This window comes from Penicillium oxalicum, chromosome I, assembly GCF_001723175.1.
Source record: "Penicillium oxalicum strain HP7-1 chromosome I, whole genome shotgun sequence".
NCBI lineage: Eukaryota > Fungi > Ascomycota > Eurotiomycetes > Eurotiales > Aspergillaceae > Penicillium > Penicillium oxalicum.
Window position 1 is genome coordinate 5,019,475 of NC_064650.1, and position 20,629 is coordinate 5,040,103.

The 20,629-nt window shown below is 52.3% G+C and overlaps 4 protein-coding genes across 4 annotated transcripts; 2 read left to right on the plus strand and 2 right to left on the minus strand.

Moving 5' to 3' along the window:
- Nucleotides 1-129: 129 nt before the first annotated feature.
- POX_a01654 (uncharacterized protein) lies at nucleotides 130-1,095 on the plus strand (the record flags this gene model as incomplete). Its single annotated transcript, XM_050110580.1, has 1 exon — nucleotides 130-1,095. One exon carries the CDS (start codon nucleotides 130-132, stop codon nucleotides 1,093-1,095), a length of 966 nt encoding a protein of 321 aa, XP_049974348.1.
- Nucleotides 1,096-2,566: 1,471 nt separating this feature from the next.
- POX_a01655 (uncharacterized protein) lies at nucleotides 2,567-7,517 on the minus strand (the record flags this gene model as incomplete). Its single annotated transcript, XM_050110581.1, has 3 exons — nucleotides 2,567-2,710; nucleotides 2,792-4,204; nucleotides 4,269-7,517. 3 exons carry the CDS (start codon nucleotides 7,515-7,517, stop codon nucleotides 2,567-2,569), a joined length of 4,806 nt encoding a protein of 1,601 aa, XP_049974349.1.
- A 3,162-nt stretch (nucleotides 7,518-10,679) lies between these two features.
- Nucleotides 10,680-12,663, minus strand: POX_a01656 (ATP-dependent RNA helicase has1; the record flags this gene model as incomplete). Its single annotated transcript, XM_050110582.1, has 3 exons — nucleotides 10,680-10,934; nucleotides 11,007-11,267; nucleotides 11,338-12,663. The coding sequence occupies 3 exons, from the start codon at nucleotides 12,661-12,663 to the stop codon at nucleotides 10,680-10,682; spliced, it is 1,842 nt and encodes a 613-aa protein (XP_049974350.1).
- A 5,296-nt stretch (nucleotides 12,664-17,959) lies between these two features.
- Nucleotides 17,960-20,281, plus strand: POX_a01657 (uncharacterized protein; the record flags this gene model as incomplete). Its single annotated transcript, XM_050110583.1, has 2 exons — nucleotides 17,960-18,326; nucleotides 18,402-20,281. 2 exons carry the CDS (start codon nucleotides 17,960-17,962, stop codon nucleotides 20,279-20,281), a joined length of 2,247 nt encoding a protein of 748 aa, XP_049974351.1.
- Between the last annotated feature and the right edge of the window lie 348 nt (nucleotides 20,282-20,629).

Genomic DNA, 20,629 nt, shown 5'->3' on the forward strand with positions numbered 1-20,629 from the left:
GGCATCAACAAGGCACGTGAACCTAGTCACCCGTCCAGCCTTTCTCGTCGATGTGAGAAACAATATGGTCATGCCAGCAATCCCCATTTTCATCTTTTGTTCCAACGCCCTTGCGACCAGACTTCTACAATGACAACACCGTCAGCTGATGAAGCAGAAGCAGAATCTCAGACATCCCCGGCGGATTTGTCTATTTCGCTTTCATCATCCTTTGCACTGCTTTACTATCTCTTCTACCTCAATGTGCTTTACGGCATCTCGCGCGCCCTGCAACTCTTCAAAGCAGAAAACGCAACCTCGCCTTCTCTGGACGAAGCAATCAAGTGCAAGGAAGCGCGGGTTCTCGCCATTCTCACCCAGATCGCCCCCCATCGAATCTACCGCTCACCTGTGCCCAGCAGTGTATTCACGTATGAGTACTCCACCACGCATAGAGTCACGGCGGGACATCTGCCGGCTCATGTTGGGCTCGATGGAGAATACAACTCTACACCCAGATCGGCAGGGATGAGGAAGCCATTACCAACTTATTTCAATGGAGCGACCCGGAGCAACTTGCCCAGCATTTTGATCACTCCAGAAGGTCCAGTTGAGTACCATGGCCATGTTGCAACCGCTCGAAGTCCTTTGAGGTCAGACACATTCATTCCACCTAATGGAGCTTCCAGCTCGGTGCCACGTCCCAGCTTCACCGTTGGGAGTTGGAGAGATCATCGCGTTCTTTTCACCGAGCCGGTTGTCTCTGAGAGAAGGTCTCTGTGCGAGGAGCGGGAGCAACGCCCAAGCCTTGATGTGGTGCGCAAAAGCTGCCTTCACCATACCCACCCACTCAAGTCGGGCCTCAAATCCATCTCGGACTCAACAGACAATCAGCAGGAGACAATGAGTGCTGGACCCCGACTCCCCTTCAATTCTACCAGTGAATCCACTGCCTTGAGTATGTCGTCCAACCGCGCAATCAGGACTCGCTCAGTCGAAAGCTATCCCGGAAGATTCCCAGTCAGTGAAGGCTTGGAGTTTAGCTCATTGGCCTCAGCCGCTTCAGCATTTCGAGAGAAGGGAACCACCCACGCCCGACCCTTTTCTGATTATTGAATATGGGATTTGCCCAGCCTGCAAGGATAAAAGAGAGACAAGGACTTTGAAGAGAATGGTTTTGGCAGTTTATTGTACACTCTCGTTCATGTAAGATGTATGCCTCTGACTTGTCCTCGGTGCCAACCATGCATCCCCCTGTCTTGAAGATTGAACCAGAGAATGGCAGTCATGTCACCCGCTAAGCTTGTAAGATCAATGATTGACTTGTGTACTGTGTTGTATTCAATCATATACATTCGTTGCTGTCACGAGGAGTCTCTCTAATTAGAATCTGCCCTCGCAGCCCTTCTGTATCTCCATATTCAGCAATGACACGCCAAGTCAACTAGACACGAGACTCACTTTGGGTCTACGGCTGCTGTTACATCGATCCAATGTCTCTACTCACTTTTCCATTCCTATCTCTCTCTCTCTCTCTCTCTCTCAAAGGCCAAATGGAACCTTACCAACTCTTTAACTTGCCACACACACACCAGATGGGCTACACATCAAAATAAATCATTGCCGTTCCTTACCCCAAACTCGAGAATCACAAGCTCCAGTCCAAAGACATTCTTCTTCAACAGATAAAATCAGACGGACTACACTAAGTTATGGTAGGTCACAACATGAAAGAAGCAGCTCTGCAACACGACAACATTAGCTTCATCTCCTCTTCTAGCACCTTTTCTCGACGGGTTTCCAAGTTGAGACTTTTCTTCTTTTTTTTGTTGCTGCCATTGCATTTGGAGGTTGAAGGAAGTCCTAATTGATTAGGTGGTTGATGCGTCTGTTCTCGTCTTACTGCAAAATATCATGTCAAGTAACAGACCTATATAGAGATAGCAGGACATAAGGTTTATGAATTGAGTAGGTAGAAAAGGAGCCATTGTCTGAAACATATGGAAGGAAATCGAGGAAGGTATCTGCTTTTTATGATTTGATCCACAATATGCAACGGTGTATTTCAAGATTCAAGGTTCATGAGCCCTCGATCATCATAGAATCAGACAAGCTAATGTTTCAATGGTCGAGACTCTGCACCGGGCCTATTTCACATCGTTCTGCTAGTCTCATACGGAAGATAAATCACCAATCCTATCGACGAAAGATTTTCGAGATTCCAAGAAAAGAGAAAAAACAAATAGGATTGACAATCCACAAGGAGCGCTTTATTTTGTGCAAAATTGTGTCAAAAAGGGAAGAAAAAACGATGAAATAAGAGGGGAGCAGTCTCCTGACATAATAGAAGCAATCATCATCACATTCGTAAAGGGGCATGTACGCAAAAAAAAAGAAAAACATTGAAGGTGGTCGGAAACCACCTCTACAGGCGAGAACAACAAATGATCGCCAGGAGAAATAGTCAACACATGAACTCGTCACAAAACAACAAATAACGCAGACCTCAGGACGGTCACTTCGCTGAAATGAAAAAAAAACAAGCCTAGGTTGGGGAGAGGGGGTATCACAATGCGGTCATAACGCTTCAATAACTGTCGTCATAGTCAATCTGCATCGGACTGCCACGGTAGCGCGTACGCTTGATATTACTTGGGCTATAAGATCCGCCACCAGACGTAAGAGGTCGAGGACCGGTGGGCCTGCGGGTTGGCGGAGAGCGCAAGGAGCTCTGAGCAAAGACAAAAGTTAGAAATCGAGCACCTTTTTTCCTGTTTAATAAACTTGCAAGCTTGGTGGGATTTTCACATACCTTAGAGACGACGCGCTCGCCATTGTGATCAGGTTGAGCCGGCGCTGAGGCCTGGTCCTCCTCCTCGGAGATTTTCGGTGGACGCTCTGGAACAAGAGGCCCATTGTCCTTGACCTTGGGGGGCCGAGGTGGGCCGGGTGTACGAGAGCTTGCCTCCGAATATCCCGCATCCGAGATTGGGGACAGGCGACTTCCAGTGCTGTAGCGATTGTGTGTTGCCAAAGCTGGGGGCAAGCTAGGGTTAGATCCCCATTGATCGGAAGTGGGTGAGGTAGGAGTAGTGTAGGTTTGAGCCTGGTTCTCCAATTGATTTTGGTACCGGCCAGTAGGGCCCTGGCGCGGTTGCGGATGTTGCAAATCCAAACTGCCACGATGAGCACGGTATTTGGGTGCCTCGGAGACTTGCGAAGGTACCAATGGGGATGGTGGTCGGTTCTCATCCTGCGCTTCGTCAAGAGTGTAAGTTGAACGCAGACGGTCGTCGCCTTGGGCATCATAAAAGTCACCCGTTTTGTATGCCTCCTGTGGAACGTCAGAACCAGAGCGGGAATGATCAGAGTAAGGACGCTCTTTGCGGTTCGGCTGAATACTGTTGCGAATGTTGTCGCCCATTGACGAGGCGGTCGTTTTAGACCAGCGCGAGAATTTCGGGAAAATCGACGAGCTGCTTGATTTGTGCTTGCGAGCCTTGTCAACAGAATTCTTGGGGGTGGTTTCGGTGCTTCGGGCTCCTGTAGGCACGGGCTTGCGAGGTGGCGTCGAAAGAGGCATAGAACCGGCGCGTTCGTGGCGGACAGGCTCTTGGACTGGGAGATGAGCAGCAATAAACCGATCATCATCGTCGATATCCAAGTCCTCATTATCCTCCAGGTCATCAACCATGTGATTATCAGCGTGATGATCCGAAGTACTAGGTCGAGAACCAGCTCCATGCTGCGGGCGATTCGCTGCACCAGCGGCACTGAACCCGTTTGCAGGATCATGAGACATCGCACCAACTCCCGGAAGTCCATTACGAGGACTGGGTAGACCTTGCCCTTCACGGAGAGCCTCAACCTCATCAAGTAGCTGCTCTAGCATGCCCTCAATTTTCGCAAGATCATTGCCTGACTTGAGGCTAAGACCTTTCAGAGCACGCCTGAATATGTTTTTGCGCTTGGATTGGAAGTCCTCTTCGTCCTCCAGGTTCATCTGGCGACTTCTCGAACCACTCGGAGGCAGCGGACGTGGCCCACCCAGCGCTCTGAGGGTCTGAGAGTGTTGCTTTTCCGTAGAATCTTGCAGTTTTTCATCCTGGGCCGCAATGAACTTTTTCATCTCCTCGAATGAGGTGCGCATTTCCGCAGCACTTCGAACCAGCGTCACCAGAATCTCCGTGTCCCGAGCATTGCGTTGGGCATCGCGAACAGTAAGCTGGAAAATAACAAATTAGCTACTTAACCGAGCGACGGAAAACATGAAGATGGGAGCAACTCACATGATCCATCAAAGCAACGATGTCCTTGGATTGGATTCTTTCAATTCCACGGCCCGTAGCACTGTCGTAAAGCGGCGACTCCACACCGTGAGAATAGCCACTGAAATGGCGTTGCTGATCCGAAGCAAAGGGATCGTCCGCCCCTCCAGAGCTGTCAAAAGTTCCTGCCACGGGCGCACCAGCAGCGAACCCACGACTGCCCTTCGAAGGGGTGCCATTGCTCGGTGACATCGGGTTTGCGGCCGAAACGTAGCCCTCATCTTTCGCATGAGGAGGAGTACCGAATAATTGATCATCCTGTCCTTCCACAAAATAGTCATCACCTCCAAATATGTTCTTGGCAGTCTCATAGTATTCGGCGTCGAAACTGCGCTGGGGTTGGTGAGCCCGGTCATGAGCACCCGCATGTTGAACAGCTGGAGAATCATAGTAGGAAACTGGGGCTGCACCCCAATGGTCCTGATCGACCGGAGGCACACCGCCGATAGGACCCTGAATAATGGATGGGTTGGTGTTGATTTCAGATTCGGACTCTTGGCTGCGGTCGTCGGCGTCTTCAAGGGGACTGTCGAGGCCACGCGCACCGGCGGCGGGAACTAGGTTCTCATCCAAGCCTTCGATGGATTGCGTGACACTCTGAGGCGGCGATGTCATGCCCATTCTTCTTGGGAACGAAGTCTCGTCAAGGCTTGGGGCTTCTTGAACTTGTTTCAAGGGACTTCCGCGTTTCTCGGGGCTTCGGCTAGCCACGCGCTCAATATCAACCAGGGAGCGTCTGCCAGACTGGCCTGACACATGGGACTCGAGGACAGAAGGATCCATCAAAGATGCAACGTTGGACTCAACAGCTAGCGGGTGGACGAACTGAGGATTCGCGCCCACTCCCTCGGACACGTGCTGGCCCTCCCTGACCTTCTCCATGAAATCAAGCTCGCTATCATCATATCCAACCGAGCGGCGTGATTCCTCTTCGTGTGCATACAGATCCTCTTCTGAGGCGGGCCGCGATGGGTCATATCCAAAGTCGGGACCTTCCGGGCCGTTCTGATCATCACCCTGCTGACTATGAGGGCTGATGGCGTTCCTCGTGGACCGGGCAAGGTTGGTGCTCGGGGCAGACGATAAGGAATCAATTGAGAGTTTTTGTTCCAGATCGGCTGGTGACTTTGGCTCATGCTGATCCTTTTGATGAATATGGGTCTCAGTCAGATCGCTCGCCACGCTCTGGATCGGACTCAATGGCCGACCAGCTTCGTAGCGTTCCTCGTGTGTGAGATGATCCGTCGGCTGGGCAGCATCTAGCAAGTTCGCTGCGGCTGCGGCTGCAATCGCCCAATCGCCTTGATCGGTGCCAGGCGAGCGACTTTTGCTGTGAAGGTCGCGATCGGACGTACTATGAAGAGAAAGATCTCGCTGCGACTGGTTTCCGTGGCGCATGGCTAGTTCTTGTCCTGCGTCCACAGGATTCCGCGTCGGCGTTCGCGTAGGCGTCCGTGAGCTAGGCGATGCGAGTTGGCGAGGTGACCCACGCATCACCTCACCATGTGTGAATTGGGAGTTCGGGCCCGGGCTCTCGGTGCGCTCAGAGAGCAAGGATGCCCTGGTCAGCTCCGAATCCATCTCACTGTGCATGGGCATGCGCGGCACGTTGTGTTTCTTGAAAACCAATTCGGTTTCGTTAAGATTGAAGCTATCCACGCTTTTCCGGGAGCCGCTTCCTCTCCGTTCACCGTGGCCGAGGCTGGATTGGGAATCATGGTGCTTGAGCGACGCCGCAGTGAGCGCGGAGCCCACCCGTCCGGCTGCTTGCGCATCTCGCAATCCTTTGCTCTTCTGTCGTCGCAACTTATCCTGCTCTGTAAGCTCCGGCCGACCCCATTTCACCCAGGCACTGTCTGATGTCTCGCTACCTTTGCTGGACTTGCGAGCTCTTGGCGACCCCTTTTGATTGTCCTTGAAGCGAGGTCCAGACTCGGCGAGAACGATGCCTTCATCCTTGCTGTCCTTATTCAAGACCACTCTCGGCTTGACAATGTCCGGCGCACTCGAGTGTTTGGACAATCTTCGGACTAGTTCATCACGGGAACTGGTAGATGAGTAATTGGTCATCATATCGCGCTCGCGCTCGAATCGACTGGTGTTTTTCATGACCTTTTGGTCCTTTTTCATCTCTTTCAACTCCGGCAGGATCAATCGGCGAATCGCATCTTCCACTGTCTCCAGCAGCTTCGGATTGTTGATGGATGACTTGGATGCTCCCGACCGAATGGAATACTGATCCCCCGATTTGCGATTCGACGAGACCGCCGAGGTGCTCAACAGGCTGGATTCGGCACTGGGGACGATGTCCTCGTCGTAATGCTTGCGACGGGAGGGTTTGGACTCGGGGTCCAAATATTCCTTGCGTGAATGCTTATTCCTATGCCGGTGTCGGTGTTTGTCTTGAGGCGAGCCGCTAAGCTTTTCAGCCACGCGATGGGCTATGCGCTCTTTACTCAGACTGCGGCTGCGTCGTCGCGAGGGTGTCTTCAACAGGCCAACGTCCCCGTGAGTTGAGTCCCGCTCGAGACTTTGGCTGCGCTTGCGCCGGGGTCCAGCGGAAGACGTCGTGCCGAGCATGCTGTCGGCGGGCATGGACGAGATATCCGACGGCGGGAAGACAAATCTAGCGTCGCGCGAGATGGTGGACAGTTCGCTTCCGCGATCGCGATTGAGTAGCTCCACCTCGACTGGGGGGCGAGGGGAGATCGCCCGTCCGTCCTCGTCAACCGAGTTGCTATCACTAAGACTGAGGTCCTCGTCGACTCCTGACTCGGTCAGCTGCTTCGGTTTGGAGCCGGGTGAGGTCAATGAGATGCGCCGGGTGTACGAGGGTTTGCGGTTGGATTCAGTGATCTGAATGCGATCCCTATCTTTGGATTTACGAGCGCCGGAGGGAGTCACTCGAACTCGGACACTGGGTCGCGAGGCAATGCCACCGGATTCCTTCCCACCTTCGAAATATTCGATCAGGAGGGAGGTATGGGAGTCACGGTGTGAGTGCGACAGCTTGCTGTCTCGGTCCCGATGCCGTCGGGTGGAGACCGTGATAGGGCTGCCGTCGTCCGGGATTGAAAAGGACGTCTTGTCTGTGCGGCGAGAAAGGTCAGTTGCCAGATCTGTGCCCGTAGTGCTGCCGCCTGTCGTATCGACGAGGGACTCTGTGGGAGCGGGAAGAACGGGTCTGGATCTGCGAGTGTCGACCCCCATGATGGATGGAGGGCAGGCTGGAGGAAGGGGAGGGCTTCTGCCGAGGAGGCTATTGGGATATGTTGTGTTTTGTGCTCCCTCCTGTGCCCTCTCTCTCTCTTTGGTTCCCTCTTTCTTTTTTTTTTCAAGATGGCGCCCGAATATTGGCCCCGGATCCTCAGCCGGACAATCGCATGCTCCTATCGAGGAAGATGGACCCCACCGGACTGCTTCAAGAAGGGGAATTGTGGTCACTTGGTAATGCTCTTGTGCTTTGGATGAGGGGGAGGGAGAGCCGCAGTAGTGGCGGGGGACGGGGGATTAAAGTGTGAATGGAATGGAATGCTCAGAGCATGTGGCGGGCATCAAGGGAGGGGTATAAAGGGCATCAAAGTGTCTTGAACGACGGGGGCAATTCAAAGCGTACCAGTGCAAGACAGCAACGAGGAGAAAAGTCAACAGGGAGCAACGGCGTGGTGCTGGTCAGGCGGTTGCTACGCGGGCTGAGCGTTCCAACGAGCGCGTTGCGGCTAAGCTCCTCACATGAAAAAAGGCCCCGGGATAGGTGGGACAAGTGAAGAGGGAGTGGTCGATGATCCAATGACCTACGCGAGGGGTGACTGGAGGGAGACCAAAAGAAGAGAAAGGGAGGATACCCAGAGCAGACTGAATGAAGATTGATAGAGCAGGACTCCGATGAAGGGCGAAGTGAAGATGGAGGTTGAAGGGAGATGAAAAAGGAAAGACTCGCAGTGACAGTCCCAACCGCCCCGAGACGGGAAAGCAGGGTACAGCGGTACACGATTACCTCCTCGGTCTTGCTGGAGGTGGTTGTACCCCCAGGTACTTGCGCAAAGCTGGAGGGCACGAACCAATGAAAGGATGCGCTTTGTTGCAATCTTGAGGGAAGAACCCTTCACGGTGGTCTTTTTTTTGGCAGCCAAAGGTCCTCCAAAATCATCACAGCGGCCCAGCCTCCATCGTGATACCGTGGAAAATGGGATGGCTGGGACGGCGTGACGGCCTCACAAAGTAAATGGGCGAGGGGCCCATGTACACCGGTCGCTCAGACCTGCTACTAGTACTGGTACTCCTACGATAGGACTCGTACTGCTGGTAAGGACTTCCAAGTTGGATTATCATTGATCATTTCGCTCATTGAGAAGAGAGTTGCTCCCGAGGATCATGGCTGCAAGTATACGTTGACGAGCTATTCCGGCACGGTGTCAAGCTACAAATGATCAACTCAATAATATTCATCCCCCACCACACGATCCCAGCTAGCGGCACACTGGCCACTGGCCAGTGTAGTACCAGTCAGCAGCCCCCATGCTATGGACGTAAACAAACGGGCGCCCATGGGTGATTAGACTACGGATCTCCTCGGGCGGACCGCGCGGGTTCCTTGGTTCTGCACTGACGAGCCTCCAAAAAGGTTGATGGTTCGGTATTCACATACTTGATCACGGGATCATCTCGATCTCGATCTCGCTCGCAGCTCGTGACGCTCAGCAGAAACAGTGACGGGACCTCAATTTGCGCTTCTTGAGTCAGGAACATCAACAGGCTCTCTCCCTCCCTCTCTTTCGACTCGAAGAATCAGTGATCTCTGCTGAGTCCACACACGGATCCTTCTCCGCGCGGCCAAGATGTCTCCACCTCCGAGCTGCTATCACCCCGGCAATCAACGATGCTGCATGGCCGATAACCCGGTGATTTGACCTGTTCGTTCCGCCTGTCACACACAGACGGGCACTGCGCAAACAGGATGCCCAGACGCCCTGTGGCTCTCCGTTGTCCGTGGGACTTGCGGATGGACCCCCCAACGATCCCGCCGACCCAGTCGCTGGAACCTGGATAGTAATGTTGCCAAAGAGGTCAAACCGGGATCGGACGATGGAGAAAAGCGTCGCCCAGACGACGACCCAATCTCAAACGGGATCGACTCAACAAGCAACGAACTTTCCTGGTTGAGGAGGTATTGTGCTGTGCTCACTATACTACTGGGATACAAGGATGGAACACGCCGGAGGAGCTCTGGCAGGACCTCTTGCAGAGCCAATCTGGCTCAAAAGTCTGCCTCCTCTACTCCGCCCGATGAAGCATTGAAAGAGGGTTGAACGATGAAACGGGGTACTAGTCGCCGGATAGGCCATGATTGGTCCAGACAGCTGCCAGCGCATCCGTCTCATCACACCGAAAGACTTGGTCGTTGGTGGTGACTGATTCAAGTGGCCACGACACCAAATGCAACCTAACGGACTGCCCCTTCCAGCCTCATTTCTGGAACGCCAGTCGGGCCTGCATCCCGGGCCGAAGGCACGCATACTGCATGGCATCTCCTTCCTCGTAGTCGCGAGTCACCACCCCCCCCCCCCCCTTCCATCGCATCGTTGGGCGTGCAATGACTCTGCAAATGCATGGATCCTTGAAGTTGTACAATGCAAAGAGTAGCTGCAATTGTAGGGGCAAATGTTGTGCATGCGGTGAGGTTGAGGTTGAACCCTTAAAATCATGTCAGGTTACCTATTGAGATCCGATCCAATTCTTCCTATTGGGCCTGTCGGTACAGCGCAAGCAACGGTTCTGCAGTATAGCAACCGTCGCTTCCTGTTTGAACTGAATAGCTCGCAACATCAGTATGATCTCCACGGGTCTGACTCATTCACATGTCAAGAGTACATAGTTGAATGTCAACAATCTATCATCATTGTCAATGCCAAATCTCACCTCGCAGGAGCTTAATCACAGCGGATGGCTTGGGCTGCCAGGGCCTCCCCTCTCAGGTCGACAGAGCCTTGCCCAACTCTCGAGTCTCCACTGGTACCTACTACCTAGCCTACGAAGGTGGGGAAGGAAAACAAAAAAAAGAACGTATACAAAATAGAGCCTATGCATTTCAATCGAGTAGCTTGATGGAAAGAGTTTTCTACAATCAAGGGTTCATCAAGCCGGTACAGAAGCATGAACCCAATTCAGAATGAGTTATGAAAAACAAGTGACCATGAAAAAAAAAGTGATATCTACACTGATTAACGCCTATGTTCCCAACCTAATGATGATGCAGGGACAAGACACTTTTGGGGGGGAATCCAACGCATACACATCAACGACCATGACTTGGTAGACAAGCCCGGTGCCATGACCCCGACAAGACCCATGGCATCTTTACTGCCGCGTTGCCTAGTCATCGTGCTTGCGCTTGAATTTCAAGCCCTTGCCACCCTTGGGCTGGCTACCATACGTCCGGCGGCCTTGCTGTTCCTGCTTCTTGTCCCGGCCCAGACTCGCGCCCAGGGAAATGTCAATCCGAGGCGGAGCAGAGAAACCGAAGCCCTTGGCCACCTTGACCAAATCCAACTTGTGTACATCGAATACCGACCGGAGAGAGTGCGAGGCGTAGGCTTGGAGGTAGGACCGGTAGCCTTCCTTGGCCGACTAGATTAAGACAGGTCAGTCAACCGTGCCACCCATGAAAGAGAGAGCTGAAGGCTGGGGATGTGTGCGTACCTTGTTCAGATAGTAATTTTGTCCAATCAGCTTCTCCAGCTGGGACTGAACATTAACAATCTTTGAGTTGGGGAACTCAAACTCCACGACAGGCACACGGGCCTCCTTGAGGTGCTTCAGGAACCCAACCTCTGATGGTTGCAGGAACATCAGACTGCGGCCCTTGCCGTTGGCACCTCGAGCTGTCCGACCCACACGGTGAATGTAGTCGCGCGGGTCATCTGGGGGATCGAATTGGATAATCCAGTCGACGGCAGGGATCTAGAGGGGAAGAAGCGTTAGGTCAAAGTGAGTCCACGGGAGAGTTTGGAGGAAGAAGCGGAATACATACATCGAGACCACGAGCAGCGACGTCGGTACAGATCAATGTACCCTGCTTGGCGTTGCAGAATTCAAAAAAGGTGTTGGTCCGTTTCTGCTGCTTTTGCTTGCCATGCAGCTCCAAAACGGGGAGATCGATGTAGTTGAGAAGTTCAGCGTGGTACTTGACACAGTTACAGCTGGAGAAGAAGACAATGATCTTCTTCTTAAGGTTGCGCTTCAGGAAGGAAAAGAGAAGCAAGAATCGTTTGTCGGCTTCACACAGCACGTAACCCTGTTCCAGGCCCTCCACGGTCGAGTGCTCCTTGCGGTGATCCACGTTGATGTATAAGGGGCCGGGGCGCAGGGAAATACGCGCCAAATCCTCGACCTTTGTTGTTTGCGTAGCGGAGAAAAGCATGGTTTGGCGCTCTTCTGTGGGCAAGATCTTGACAATCTGGCGCATCTCGTCCTCGAATCCGACTTCCAGGATACGATCAGCCTCATCAATGACCAGAGTCTTCAGGTTCTTGAAGACAAAACCTTGAGTGTTTTGGAGATGGTCGAGCAGACGACCGGGGGTCGCGATCAGCAGGTTGACACCCTTGACCAGCTTCTCGGCCTCAGCGCGGCGGTTTGCGCCGCCGATCACGATACCATACGTTTGCGAGTGGTGCGCCATGAGCTCACGAGCAACACCGAAGATCTGGAGAGCCAACTCTCGGGTAGGTGATACAACGAGCACACCGGTACCATTGCGAGGCTTGAAGCGCAGAGCGCTCAGCATCTCCACAGCAGGAATCAGGAAGGACAGAGTCTTTCCGGAACCAGTCTTGGCAGCACCCAGCACATCGCGACCGGCCAAGAGGGGAGGGATAGTCCGCTGCTGAATTTCCGTCATCGTCTCGAAGCCCATATCTTGAATGCCCTTCATGGTCTTCTCGGAAAGGTTCAACTCGGTGAACTTCTTCAGCTCACCCTCGATCTGCGGCAGGCGAACTTGATCCATGCCGGGAAGATCTTCGTTCTTTCCATTGACCTCTTCCACATTGTCCTTGTCATCATCATTATTCTCCTTCACATCATCAGAGTCCTCGGCCTCTTCAGCAACTTCGACCTCCTCGGCCTCGCTGTCGCTTCCCTCATCCGCACTGGAGGAATGGTCCACTTTGCGCTTCTTGGTAGATTTGTCCGATGCAGGTTTCACAGAGGCGGCTGCCTTCTTCTCTTTCACTGCAGGGCTTGACTGAGCCTTGACTGGCTTGGCCACTTCCTCATCATCTGCTCCGCCGCGAGCGGCGTGCTTTCTCTTGCGCTTCTTCGTAATGGTCTTGGCGGTGTCCACGGGGCCAGGCATCTTGCAGTCGTGGCACAGATGATCTGTGACTCTCGAATGTAAGGGTTTAAGCAAAGCCTCTCTAGACGGTCAGTCAATACTGACAGGGATTGCAGGCCGACTTTTGTGTTGATCTCCGGGTGGGCGGTCTTATCAGCACGGAAAATCGGTTTCGTAACTTTTTTTTTTCTGGTCGGTGAGGCCGGGCAAAATCTCCACATCACGTGCTGATAGTGAGTTTTCTCGCAGTGCTCACTCAAAGCACCAAGGCACCAAGGCACTAGCAGCCTGCCTGCAATGGGGTGTATGTGGCACATGCTCGTTACTCTGTTGACTGGTCTTCCCATCAGTGCTACCCCTCTTGGAGATTTTTGGCAAATCCTTGCAACTCTCCACCTATAAGATCATTGTGACTATTTGGAAAAAAAATAAGTCTACTACCAAATGGAGAAATTGCAATTCCTTGAGAGCAAACCACAATCGGATATCTTGATTATGCTCGAATTTAAGGCGTATCTGCATCATTAGTATCGTTTGGTGATATTGCGACTCGACGTGCGTCGTCTGTCGTTCCGTGTTAGGACTTTCACGCAGCACACCATTCTCTTTCTCTGTCCGGCCCAGGGGAGGTCCGTTCAAAAGACAGGCCTCCTGGTAACCGAGTAGATTAGGCCATCCTCGTACAAAGATCACCCTGGCTTCTTATTGATGCTAGCTATCTAGAGAGAGGTCCCAAGCCTCGGCGACAGGCTAATGCGATTCATACAACTTCAGGTTCCCTTTCCCATTGGAAAATGGAGGAAATGACAAGACCTTGCTACCCCAAATCACGAGGCGTAACCTTACTCCAACCTCCACTCTACGGGCACTTGAATATGGTGAATGCGGATATGCGCTGAGTGTCGGGTCAAGGGCTATGGCGCAAATCACTCGTGGTGAGTGACGGGGGGACCTCGCGACGATTGAAACTGTCATAACCTACTCATCGAGGCTTCTCATGTGGACATACCGAATCCCGGCCCTTGTTCGATGGAGAAGACAAGCGTTAGATATTATGGGCATAAACTGGAGTTGAAGGACCTGGTCTGGAGCAAGCGAAGCAGGAAGAGGGAATGAAAGCAAAATGGACGTAGTCAGTACTGTCACGCAGGAAGCACATCAACTTCTAAGCATAAAAATAACCCCGGTCCATAATACTGCATGTTGGTGGGGTTGAAGTACAGTAGAAACATGATTCTCAACATATATGTGGGTGAGTAGGTAGCAGGTGACAGCGGCCGAGGAGGGTCGAGGTTATACAGTTTTTTACACAGCCCCATGCTTCTAGCATGACAGCAATAGAAGATCAACTCATTCACTAAAAAAGGTTTAATTTACTTGATATGGAAGAAAAAACAAGAAGTGGAAAGTGGACTGCAGCAATTCTACTAGGAGTCTCTTCCCTCTTCATTCAAGTGGGGGGATATGTATGGGCACTTCATTGCGAGGTAGGTACACATGTGTGGATGATGATCAAAGAACCTTGAACACGCAATCTACGGATAAATATCTCCACCCTATATAATGATGAGCAATCCGCCGATCATACAGATGATCCATTCAAGTCACTTCAAGAACAATTCATCACCGCATCAGATGAATCTAGTGGGGTCAAACGAATGCTAATTGGAACCCACTGAAGAACATTGTGGAATATATAGACTCAAATGTGCTATATAGTTCAATGTTGTTGGTCTCAGCTCTGATGTCCCACAAGGGGCTCATATTGAATCCGAGGAGGCATTATCCAGTGTGAACAACCTCTGATGGACACAATATCCTATGCAGCACCCGACTGCCCGGTCTTATTACGGGATCGGCATGAGTACACGTTGTGGGGATCTTGAGAATGACGAACGGGGCTGTGCTACGCTCAAGCCCCCCAAGTTCTAATTTCGAAGACTGGAGTTTAGTTCGTTTCAGAACCCGTCTGCAGAATGGCAGGTGATCAGAGGTATGTTCAAAGTTTGTGGGCTTATCTACGAGCTTCTGCTGAGCTTCCAAGGAGCCGTATCCATGAATGCTTCCTAGGTATCCCTGGTGACCCTTCACCTTTTCTTGGTCCTGGAAAATGGGTGATCTCTACTTATCTTTCAGGAAGCATGTACGGAGGGATTACTTGAATCAGATGGCTATCGTTGGTGAGCGTATAGACGAGCAGTCTCGTCCGGTGTAGGGTAGGCATCAGACTCTTAGGCAGACAAATAACAGCTCTATACTGTCGACCAATCATCACCCATGCCTGTCGGTCATGTTCAAGGAAAAAATGTGTACCACCACGACCGAAGGCCCGCATCATGGTAGAAAAGATGCTATGAATGTTGCCCGTTTTTGGCATTTTGGATCGAGAAACGCGGGTCATCCAACGGAGACGGTGAATATGCAGTCATGGATTGACCATGTGGCCCGAACTGGGTGGCTTTTCGCCGTGTCGAGAATCAGGCTCCCGTCGTCGGAGCTCTGCCGATCCCGATAAACCAAGCTGAACTTTAGTTATCATGACTTCTTTGCTCCTTTGATTCCCCTTCAAGTTCCTTCGCGGCTGCATGGATCGTCATCATCAAGTGGCCACTTGGCTGGACCATCATGAGCTGCTGGGGTTGACCTCCGCAATACGCTGCACAAAACTTCGTACCTGAGCATGGAGCCCCTGCGAACGAAGGCTCGTCGTGCTCCACTGCCAGACGGGTTCCTGTCCACCCAAGTGGTGCGGTGGATGAACCCACCGTCTCCAGTTCTCACCCCTGACCCGCCGCCCGCCACGATCCATCCACCAGGTTTGGAGAGGCCCAGAACCTTTTCTCTCTCTCTATTTCTCTCTCCTTCCTCTCCCACTTCCACTGAGGACGCGCGTTGAGGGACTGACTCCCGACTCAACGGGTTTATCACTACTCGGCACTTCCCAAGGCCTCTCAATTGTCGGATGATCCTCGGACGCTTCGTGAAGCTAGAAATGCATGTATGCAGGGATGAAGATTCGACGGCAATCTTTGCGGTCAGAGAGTCTGGCACCGGTCAATGTTATGTCGGTTACACAAAATACACAGATGTTACATAACATATTGCGTATTCAATAGTACAAACTTATACGTACTGTGACTCCCAACAAGGTTTGGTCATTCCATCTGGCTTCCTTCAGGCTTCCAGTATACTTCATTGACTACCGGCCACAAGGCACCAGGATATGTATAAAGTGCTCGTCAAGATCAATGACATTTTCCTAGCAACCTAAGGTGGCTGTGCCTTGTCTAGACCCTGCCAGACCTGCCAGTGCCGGAACTGAGAGGCCATCTGGTGGTGCCAAGTCAGGTATACGCACTTCCGCAGCCTCTCTTGCAAGCCATGTTGAAGCCATCTTTTCTCCAAAAAGAAGAAGGCTTGATTTCGTAGGAGTACCCAAGCGTCTAGTTAGTAACCTTGGACTGTGTCAGTGCCTTATTGAATGTGTTCATGTACCATACAGATGATCATACAAATTTAGACATAGGGATGTATCATGTAGACATGATGTCAGATGTACGGCTAAACTAAACGACAATGTATGCATTGGTCGTGCTCTACTAAAGGCTTCCGAGAATGTAGGAACACGACAGGTGCTGTATGATATTGACACTGTATTTGACGATTCGCGATTCAGCGAGGGTGACATCTGGGTTTCAGGCTGATTGGCCTTCCATGGCCGCCTAGGCATGCCAAGGCTCTGCGGCAGAGCGCAGCTGAGCAACTTTATGAATCTGACTCGGGGTCGAGGAAGATGCTGTATCAGTGTAATGATTACACTGTAATGATATTACTGTACAGCTTTATGTATGACCGTCCCAATCCCATCCAATCGAGGCTACACCTAGTAATTTACAGTATTAGAAATACGCCGCAGCTCCACCTGACGGACCGTTCCAACTTTCAGTATCCTCAAAATATGGTAGCCTATGAGATCCATGTACCTGGCAGTTTCCAACCATGGGCAGAGTGTGGCAGATGATCATTGCAGTCGGCTCGGTTCTGCACCTGGCAGGCAGTCGTGACTTTGCCAAAAGATTGATTGAATAATGACCACTATACTGTAGAATCACTGTATTCTGTACTCGGGCACTACTAAGAGTAAGTACCTGCATGGCAGTACATGCGACTTGTGGCCCTCTGTCTTGACCCCGAACCAAATTTTCGAATGTTGCCAAAAATACCGTACCACATTCCCCTTCCTGACCCGCCTGGTCCCTGAGACATGCTCGGCGTGCTTACCACGCAGTACGTCCACCAGAGTGATTCTGTACGTGTGACTGGACCAGCGGCCCAGGCCCATAGCCCCGGTGGCCACTCGAGGATGATGCCTGATTACCTGAGTCTTGTGGTATTGTTTTTGTTATTCTTCAAATCATTCAATGGGTATGATTAAACCATCATTAAATCTGACTGGTACTTCAACAGAGTGGAAAGACAGGCAAAATCGTTAGTGCCCTACTCTAACGCCCGCCCCCCCCCCCCCCTTCTCCAGGTACCACTCGTCTTTCACATCTTATCCTCTCCTCCCTTCCAGGTCACTAATCCCAATCCCTTTCTTCAGGGTATTCACCTGTCGGTCCAATATCCTCCCCCTTCTCGGCCATACTGTGTGTCGCCAGTCCACTCGCTCGATCCACCACTCACACCCTTGAAAGATTCGACTCGCCCACGTCCAACCCGTGACGTGCCGCCTCTCCGTTTGATCATTCGCCCGTCTCGCTTTCACTCTTGAGCAGCCCTCCCTTCACGGACTCTGGCAGCCATTTCAGGGCTTCCCTCATCGCTCGACCATCCTCCTTTCCACTTGCTTCGTCTACCGACCGTCATTCACTCCCTCCCACCACCAACTTGCCAAGGATCCATCGTCGCACGGGTTCCCGTCGTTTCCACGATTCGCGCCCCTGGTCTCTTGCACTTCAGGATCCGCTTTCCGCCCAACCCTTCTGAGCAACTTCAATGACGCTGCAGTGACCAGCCTCTCTTCTCGATCCGTTTCACTCACTTGCACCGGTCGACCATCGTTGATCTCTCGCAGTACCCGGAGTCGCTTGGAATATACCACCGGTTCCACTATTCTCACCCGTCCGCTCACTACATACACACCATTTCCGCATCCGGCGGCTGGCAACGTGGTACTTGGGGAGTAACGCTCTAATCTACGTCGTCATACTCTGTTCCTGCTCCGACCGCTCGACCTGTCTCTCCTCCCTCAGGCTGTGCAGCCAACCTGTCCCGTTCACATCATTCCCTGGGCAACAGAACCTCACCCGCCAGCATGAGGTCGTTAGCGCTACTCACATTTTTCGTCGCCTTCCTGGCGCCGCTGGCCGCCGCGGTCAAGCTACTCGAGTCCAATGCATTGAACGTGTGCATGGAAAGTAGTAACTTCACCGCAACATATTTCAATGTCATCTTCTACCCTGGAAACAACTCGCTCACGATCGGCTTCGACGGTGTGTCCTACATTTCGGGCAAGGTCGAGGCGGAGATGACCCTCACAGCGTACGGATATAAAGCCTACTCGGCCACATTGGATCCGTGCAAGATCGAGGGCATGGGCATGTGCCCCATGGCCCCGGGTCCCATTGACCTGGGACCCGTCACCATCGACCTGCCCGAAGGGACCGCTGAAAAAGTTCCCGGTAAGTCGTTCTACTGCCAAGTTTGAGGTTGAGGGAGGTAAACGGGCTGCAGGCTGACTGGTGACAACTATATAGGCATCGCTTACACTGTCCCCGACTTGGATGCAAACGTGCAAATTGTGATCAAAAAGCAGGACACCGGTGAAAAGATTGCTTGCGTGGCAGCCTCGCTTTCGAATAATAAAAGTGTCTACCAGATTGGCGTCGCGTGGGCCACAGCGATCATCTCTGGCTTGGGTCTCGCGGCCTCGGCAATCACCTCGGGTCTCGGTCACTCCAATACCGCCGCACACGTGGCGGCCAATGCGCTCTCGCTCTTCGGGTTCATGCAGGGACAAGCAATGATCGGCATGATCTCCGTCCACATGCCTCCCATTGTGGAATCATGGACTCAAAATTTCCAGTGGAGCATGGGCATTATCCACGTCCAATTCTTGCAGCGTATCTGCACCTGGTACCAGCGCGCCACGGGCGGTACCCCGTCGACGCTCTTGTCGAAGCTGAGAACTACATCTGTGGAGGTTCTCAAGCGCCGCAAGCGTGACCTGATCGACCCTGCGGTTAACTTGGTGAAGCGAGCAACTGGTCTCCTCACTAAACGGGGCAGCTCTGATCAGCAGCTCGTGGTCGTGCGGGGCATCGAGCGAGTCGGGTTCCGTGCGAACATCGAGGAGACAAACATCTTCATGACGGGACTGATCTTCTTCGTTGTCTTTGTCGTCATCGTTGTTCTCGTTGTCACGGCGTTCAAGGGAGCCTGCGAGCTGCTCGCCAAACAAGGCAAAATGAAGACCGAGAAGTTTCAGGATTTCCGAAATGGGTGGAAGACCGTCCTTCGCGGTATCCTCTTCCGGTTGACCTTGATTGGATTTCCGCAAATGACTGTGCTCTGCCTGTGGGAATTCACAAGGCGCGATTCGGCGGCCGAGGTTGTCTTGGCCGCTGTCATGATCGTTTCCCTGCTTCTTGCCCTCGGGTGGGCTGGCCAGAAAGTCATCCGCCTCGCCAAACGCTCCGTGACCATGCACAAGAACCCAGCCTATATCCTCTACTCCGACCCGGCGGCTCTGAACAAATGGGGTTTCTTGTACGTACAGTACCGCGCAACAGCATACTATTTCGTCGTCCCATACCTGATCTACATCATGGTCAAGGGCATGTTCATCGGTCTCAGCCAGCCTGCCCCGGTCGTGCAGACTGTTGCTTTGTTGATTCTTGAGACCGCCATGCTGATTGCTGTCTGTGTGATGCGCCCGTGGATGGACAAGAAGACCAACATTTTCAACATCTCGATTGCTAGCGTCAACTTCCTCAACGCCATCTTCCTACTGGTCTTCTCGGATGTGTTCAACCCCCCGGGTATGATGATCGGTGTCATGGGGGTCGTGTTCTTCGTCTACAACGCCGTCTTTGCCTTGGTCCTGCTCGTCCTGGTTCTCATCGCCTCTGTCTACGCGGTCGTATCAAAGAATCCCGACACTCGTTACCAGCCCATGCGCGATGACCGTGGATCGTTCATCAAGTCCCAGACACAGTTGACCACGGAGCTAGATGCTCTCGGTGCGACTGCGCGTGGCGACATGAAGAACGGAAGTGCCTATCAACAAAGCCCATTCGATGATGAGACCGCGTCCATCTCTAGCGGGACTGGAGTGACTGGTCATCATCAGAACCACCTGGATGCTACCAACAGTGCTCAAAATCTGAACCGCCACCAGCCTCCACACTCTCCCGTGGATCCATCCGTACCTCTCTTCCCCAGTAACAACAACGTCTCGAATCACTCGGGCAGTCGTGGGTCACCTCCAGGCTATGATCAATTTGGCCGATCTGCCTCTCCTGCGCCGTCACGCAACTACGAGAACGCTCCCATCGGTGCATCCGCGCTCGCAACTAATTACCGAGCGCAGAATAACGCCAGCCCATGGCAAAGAGGTGCCGGTTATGATCATTAGAGTGGATTCGTTTGCCATTTTACACTGGTTTTCTGACCTTTCTTGTTATCCATTTGACATGAAGACATGTGCCTTTCGATTCGTTTGTCTGCTTTCTCCTTTTTTGCCCCTTCTCTCTTCACTTTGACTCTTCCTCTTTTCTAAGCGTGGGCTAGCGAGATGGTCCAATCATCCTCTCTCCATGCGCAATCCCTTCGGGTCCGGTATCTGCTTGGTTTCTAGTCTTTTTTGTTTCTTTTTTTTTGGAATATCCCGCCTTGGAAAAGGGTTCACTTGGTCTGTCATTCTCCTTGGGTCGGCGATCTCTGCTCCCGCCAGAATCCTTTGTACTCCTTTACCCCCTTCTCC